Raw genomic sequence first — 7014 nt, forward strand, 5'->3', positions numbered from 1 at the left:
ATTGAATTCTACTTAAAGTTCAGGATAATCAACTGTTAAACACATACTACACCTTTTTCAATAAATTGATGTTTTCAAAGTAAATGGATAATCGTTTTTAATAATCGTGATATCAATTATTGACCCAAACAATCGAGATTATGATTTTTGCCATAATCGAGCAGCCCTGATACTAGTCTTGTATCCACACTCTGGGTCAACACACACACACACACACACACACACACACACACACACACACACACACACACACACACACACACACACACACACACACACACACACACACACACACACACACACACACACACACACACACACACACACACACACACACACACTCAGTTCTTAAACCTGTGTGTGTGTCAAGATTCAAGACTTTATTGTCATGTGCACATTAGCTACAGTGTAAATATGTCAATGAGAAACTGAAGTCACAGGCTCCTCCCACAGAGTAAAATGAATATATAGAGGTTAAAATAAAACAAGAGCAGGTGTGTTTCATGACATGTGCCTTGCATGCGTGCACGGATCTACACACGGCATGTTTACATGACTCGCATGAACATGTGAGTCAAAAGTATCACAGCCAGTAAGACGATATGTCATTTGATTTTTACCTGCAAAGATCAGCCCTGAGGAGTTCCTGCTTTAAGCTTTCACTCAAATGTGAGCTCCTTCAATGCGTGCACGTTCTTCTGAGTGATCGATAAAACCCCTTTAAGGCTGAGTGTAGCCGTCTTTGTGATGCTGAGTGCATCCCCGCTGCAGAAATGTGTGCAGCATTGATCCAGGCTGTTTCCCCACAAACAAAGGGCTCTTGTCTGTACACAAAAGGCAGGATGTAGTTTGGATTGGTGTGTGTGTGTGTGTGTGTGTGTGTGTGTGTGTGTGTGTGTGTGTGTGTGTGTGTGTGTGTGTGTGTGTGTGTGTGTGTGTGTGTGTGTGTGTGTGTGTGTGTGTGTGTGTGTGTGTGTGTGTGTGTGTGTGTGTGTGTGTGTCTGACTCACTGTATGTGATGGGGTAAATGAAGAGGGCCACATTTTTTTAAGTAAAAAAGACAGGAGAGGTGCTGGTGGTGGAGAGAAGATGATAGTGTTGGGGGTGGGGGGGATAACGGCCTGTTTCACGTTTGCACACAATCACTTGAAGGCAGCAGCAGCGAACAAAGAAGACAAAGTGTTGAATAGTTACCATGACTGTGGGCTAGGAACGCTACGCTGCATGAAAGAGAAGAGAGGGATCGCTCACATAGACCCGAGGAGGGGGGGCATGATACTGTACTTTATATTCAAACTGTACGGAGAGAAGAGGCTCTTTAGGTGGACACAACATGTCTAATTTCGCATGTTTAGTACTTTGCTTGACCTTTTAGGCCCAATTCCAAACGGACCCCTACAGACTGTGATTCAAGGATTCAATTTCAACATTCAAAGGTTTTAATGTCACATGCTCAAAGCTGCAGTGGAGAAATGGCAATGAAAATCCTCTGACCTGAGCTCCTCCAACGATGCAACATATATAATAAAATACTAAATAAAAAGTAGTGCAAAAAGTGGAATAGTGAAATACTTGTATATAGACTCATATTGCACTTTTTTATTTTTCTCACTTTTTTTAAAACTATTTTTTCTTTTCTATTACTTTTAATATATTTTAATATTGTTTTAATATTGTCTGCTTATCTGTATTATTGTGTTGCATTGTTGGAGAAGCCTGTGACCTAAGATGTTCAACGACATAATTACTCTGTAGCTATGTTAGTTTGACAATAAAGAACCTTGAACCTTGAATAGAGTGACGTCTGAATGAATGAGGATCCTTCTTTATAGGTGGAGGGTGTCAAAACTTTGGGACAATCTCCCCTCCCTCCCGAATATTTATTTGCATTTTATATAAAGAACAGGTAATCCTCAGGAGGGAACACAGGGATGTTAGCCTTTACAGACCATTGACATGCACTAAAACCTATAGAACACACTACAGGAAAGGGAAACCCCCCAAAAAGCAAATTAAACATCGGTCTACAGTCGAGCCTTCTGAGCAGTGTTTCCGCCAGACCAGGGCTGAGAGGGCGTCCACCCCGAGAGCTGGGGGGGGGTTGTTTTGAATTTTGACTTGAGCCGTCCCTTATAGATACTGTATTTTTCATTAGTGAGCCGGATCGTTTGGCTCGGCTCTCTTAAAGCGCCGGCTCATTCGTCTCCCAAACGGCTCTTCATGTTACCACAGTTTACCACGGAGCCTCAGTTTCGCGGCTGCGAGGCTCTGGTGCTCGCAGCTCACGCGCGTGCTCCACTAAAAAACCCCGCTCATCGCGTCCAAATCGCGCACGTTCCGTGTTGTCCTGTAGCAGGCACCTTTGATGTCGGTGAAACAATCTTCAATACTCTGAAAATAATCCCACCAGACTCCTTTGCCCCTCCAACAGAGGGATGTCCTTGTCCTTTTTCCTTTTCGTCATTTCAAGCGATAAAAACTCTCGATCTTCTCTCGAATTATTAATATTTCCGGAGCTGAATAAGGGCGTCTAATGACGGCAAGACCGCCCCCTGGCGGAATCGCTGCTTCTGAGATGTTTTTTCTTAAATCCCAAACCAGATGTTAGAAGGTCAGACTTGTGGCAGAGACAGTGTTTCTGTTAACACAAGGACACTAGTACACAGAAACGCAGTTTGTATATAACATGTTTTTATTGAGTTGCTGTAGGCAGTAAAAAAAAAGATACGAGGGGTCGTTAAATAAGACATGGTCACACACAAATAAAACCAATATAAACGCCGCCCCAATATCCAACACCCTTACACGTGGCTACCTCACTGAGCACATCTTATGAAACATCTGTTAAGGCTGCTCTATTTGTACATGTGTCATCCAGCATTCATCCCGTGGTGAACGCTGGATGACACATTCAAAAAATATAATGAAATACGGCCTGTTTTCTTGTGTTGCTCTGTTGGAGGCGCCTGTGACCTAAAATTGTCATTGTCATATCTACACTGTAGTTATGCACACATAACAATAAAGCTTTGAAACTTGAAACTATTGAGGAAGTAACTGGACAGGGTGGAAAATATCTGATACATTTTCCCGAAGTCACCGTGTCGACTGAATCTGCTGTTTCAGTTACTAGCAAGTACAGTGTAGGTGTTTTAGGTGTCATTGGCAGTGTCTTTGTGTTGCATCGTCATCGTGACTGCAGCAGCGTTATTTTAGCTGCTAGCTGTAGCTCGTTGTGTCTCAATGCCACGCAGGTTTTTACAGTCGATCTATTCATCATCTTGTCAGGGTAACATCTGGCCTGCAGAAGCTGGCAGGGGGCCGTCAGTTTCAGAGAATCGGGTTACTGGGAAGAAAAACAGTATCATTACAATGTCACTGAAAAACTAAACATATCATCTAGTGTTTGTTATAAAAGCATCAGATGTTATCTCTTCTCTGTGAGCTGTGCTGTTCTGTAGGATAATACTTTAAGAGTGAATACTTCTACTGCCTGGATCTGCTTTGTGGTTTTCACTTTCTTTGATTCATTTGTTCTGTTTTTAATTCAGCAGGTGAACCATATGTTCATAAAATAGTGTGTGTGAACTTAACTTTTCTGACAGGTAACAAGTAAATGTATCCATGTGTCTTTGCAGAGATGGGAAGTAGTGGAGTACAAATACTTTGTTACTGTACTTAAGTACATGTTTCTGGTATCAGTACTTTACTCCACGACTTATTTTTTGACTACTTTTTACTTTGACTTCTTACATATTGAACACAAATATCTGTACTTTCTACTTCTTACATTTTGAACACAAATACCTGTACTTTCTACTTCTTACATGTTGAACCCAAATACCTGTACTTTCTACTTCTTACATGTTGAACACAAATACCTGTACTTTCTACTTCTTACATGTTGAACACAAATACCTGTACTTTCTACTTCTCACATTTTCCAAACAGGCTGGTTCCTTTAATCTGAATGTGTGTTTGGTGGCGTGATCATTATTATTTAGAGTCATTGCGTGCCTATTGATTTGAACACGATCCGTGTATCCATCATTTCCTGGTCTTCTCTAAAGAACAGGGACCAATGGAAACGTTGTCATGTTGCCGTTGTTCAGCATGGAAACATTCATTAGCTAACAATGACATTATTGTTCTATTAATATAAAGGGAGGTCAGGTACTCTTTAAAACAGCTGCTAGTTATGGGTACTTTTTACTGAAGTACATTTCAAAGCCTCTTTACTTTTACTTGATTAAAGAAGTTTAGTCAGTACTTCTACTTTCACCAGAGTATTTTTAAACATGAGTATCTGTACTTCTACTTGAGTAAAGGATGTGTACTTTTGCCATCTCTTTGTCTTTTCCAAATATAAAACATTGCTTCTTTTTCTCCAGGTTCTCCCGGTCAGACGAGCTGTCCAGACACCGGCGTTCCCACTCAGGTGTGAAGCCCTACCAGTGTACGGTTTGTGAGAAGAGATTCGCTCGCAGTGACCATCTCTCAAAACACATCAAAGTCCACCGCTTTCCACGAAACAGCCGGACAGTTCGCTCAGTAATCTGAAGCTGAAATCTCTCCAACAGAAACAGGAGCACAGTGGGAATGTTCATCTTTTATAAGTGAGGGTTGTGTGAGTGGAAGCATGCCCTCTCTTTCCGTTTCATCGCTCTGTGATTGTCCTAATTCAGGGGTGTCCAAACTTATTTCCCCGAGGGCCACATAAAGAAAAATATACAAAGGTCTCGGCTGCTCACTGGAGGTATACTGCCTCATAAGTTCTGTTATAAGTTGGAAAAATCAATCAAATGTAGGTACATGAAGCTTGACACTTGAAATGCTTTAAGAAACAAACAGCCTACATCTCAACTCTCCAGAGGGTTTACTTTATTTTGCCAGCAGCTCATTCCTTAAAACAGAAGCTTCAGTTTCTATAAGAGGAAATATGAAGGGTGTATTTCACGCTTGTTATGTCAATTTGTTATTAGGCTTTTTTCTTATCAACTTAGATTTGTTAGAACATGTTTTCAACTTGAATTGACTGAATTGATTCGAAAGTTGGGCTTATTAACTCACGAATACTGTGTAATATTTGAACATATATATTTAAGAAGTACAATATGAGACAAGCGTGAGGGCCGATTCAAAATGGTCAATTCAAAAAAGTTTGGACACCCCTGTCGTAATTTATTGTACAAAGACTGACACATCCTGTCAGCGTATGTTTTCCTCCTCTCTCCTTATCGCAGAAGGTTAGATAAGCTTATGTACAGTCAGTCTGGATCAGTTATAGTCTTGCATGTCCCTTTTTACCTGGATCAAAACGACTGCCGTTAATCGCCCTGAAAGCTGCCAGTGTCGTGGACATTCCTCGTCTTATGCAAAGTTTAGGAAGTCAGAGGACGTTCCACATTACTCTTCGCTCTCCGTGGGGTTTTTGCTGCCTTGTTCCACAAATCGTTGACGGCAGTTTTTTATTCACATCTCACAGCAGCTTTGTAAACCTGCTGGGACATGAGGAGCAGAATCAAGAAGCCTCACAAGACATCTACACCTGAAAAGTGTTAAATCCGCCGTGTGATCAGTGTTAAAGGATCTTTGTTTGTTGTTTTTTAAAAGCTAAATCATGTGAATCTACTCGCTACCAAGACCCCAGGAAGAGCATCGGCCATTGAAGCGGATTTGTGTAGTGGCCAAACGATGGTACTACAACTTCAGTTCTAGTTCGGGATGCCATTGGGCTCAAACTACTTCTTTCTTATTGACTTAGAAACCCCCAGCATGAACACTTTTATAGCACTTATTTAAATTATTAGGGTCTAAAAGTTGGATTGTTTGACCTCTCCATTCATTTGACTGAGCCAAGAGTGGGAGATGGAGGCGGGGCTTAATATCAGGAGGCGGGGTTATAACATGAGAGGTGGGGCTTATATATGGGAGGCGGGGCTTAATGCAAACTCAAGTGCCCACACTGAAAAAACTGAACCTATAGATTCCCCCTTTTTGGCTATATTCGCAACTTAGCAACTCTCAAAAGATTTAACGAGACTCCCGCCTCCAACGCTGTATCCAGTTCTCTTTATACATCCACATTTGCTTCTGGTCTACTATTTGTATATCACTTTTCTGGCCTTACTGTACCGCAAAATCCTTACTGACGATCTGAATGGTTTGGGAAGTCAGACTCTAAATTGGTGTTAAGTGACTGTTCAGAAGTTGTCCTTATATTGTCCCTGAATGTCTCAGTCTGCTATGATTATGATTATTATTATATTGCTGATGACTTGACACAAGATCTGCCTCAATCCTTCTTTTATCTGCTACCGGAGACACCCTGACAGCCTTGTAAAGTGACACAGATGAACTACCAGGGCAAAGGGCTTCTGGGAACATCTCTTTTGAGGCCATACTTTGTAATTGTTCTCAAACATTGTGTAGCACCCCACAGTGAATATGTCGGGGTTTGAAGATGCCGTCCATTTGTGATTCATGTATGTAAACAAGCAGGGGTTACACAACATTGTGCATCATTCCTTCATTCAATTTCTGAATTTTTAACGCTTGTGGGAACACAGGTGTTTTATCGCATCCTATGAATGTATGTAAATATGCAGATCCAGAGAAACACAGAGAAAACCATATCTTAAAAACACAAATCAGTGATTGTGAAGATTTCTATTGTGAACCCTAAACGTGTACATAACTAAACGTTTCAGTACATATGGATATATTATATATTTTTGTCTTTGTTGTATTGAAGATGCATTTACAAATAAAACTGAAAATAAATAAACAGTTGCAATTCCTTTTTCTCTTGTATTAATTTGCATTTAATATTGAGGTTAGCCATAAATAAGGGAAAGTAATCAGATTACATTACTTGTTTTTAAATCGATACCTAGATTTGTACATTACGTTGTGTCATGATCTGGCTCACGACAAAAAGAGAGACCACATGATGTGTTTAAACAATATTTTATTAAGCAAATGATACCAAATTAAACATACAGATTGGATGGG

At 40.6% G+C, this 7014-nt stretch overlaps 1 protein-coding gene across 2 annotated transcripts in view; it reads left to right on the forward strand.

Annotated features, from left to right (window-relative positions):
* klf15 (Kruppel like factor 15) overlaps positions 1-6800 on the forward strand; it is a 13606-nt gene extending 6806 nt beyond the window's left edge. Inside the window, exons 3-4 of one of the 2 annotated variants that reach the window (XM_079684968.1) lie at positions 4392-4606; positions 4646-6800. In XM_079684968.1, the coding sequence (XP_079541094.1) occupies positions 4392-4560 (169 nt within the window). In that variant the 3' untranslated portion in view covers positions 4561-4606; positions 4646-6800. Of the gene's footprint in view, positions 1-4391 lie in introns of both variants that reach the window. The other variant, XM_079684967.1, reaches the window with a different exon arrangement.
* Positions 6801-7014: the final 214 nt, after the last annotated feature.

The sequence above is a fragment of the Notothenia rossii genome (assembly GCF_949606895.1).
Source record: "Notothenia rossii genome assembly, chromosome: 5".
In the NCBI taxonomy this organism is placed as follows: Eukaryota; Metazoa; Chordata; class Actinopteri; order Perciformes; family Nototheniidae; genus Notothenia; species Notothenia rossii.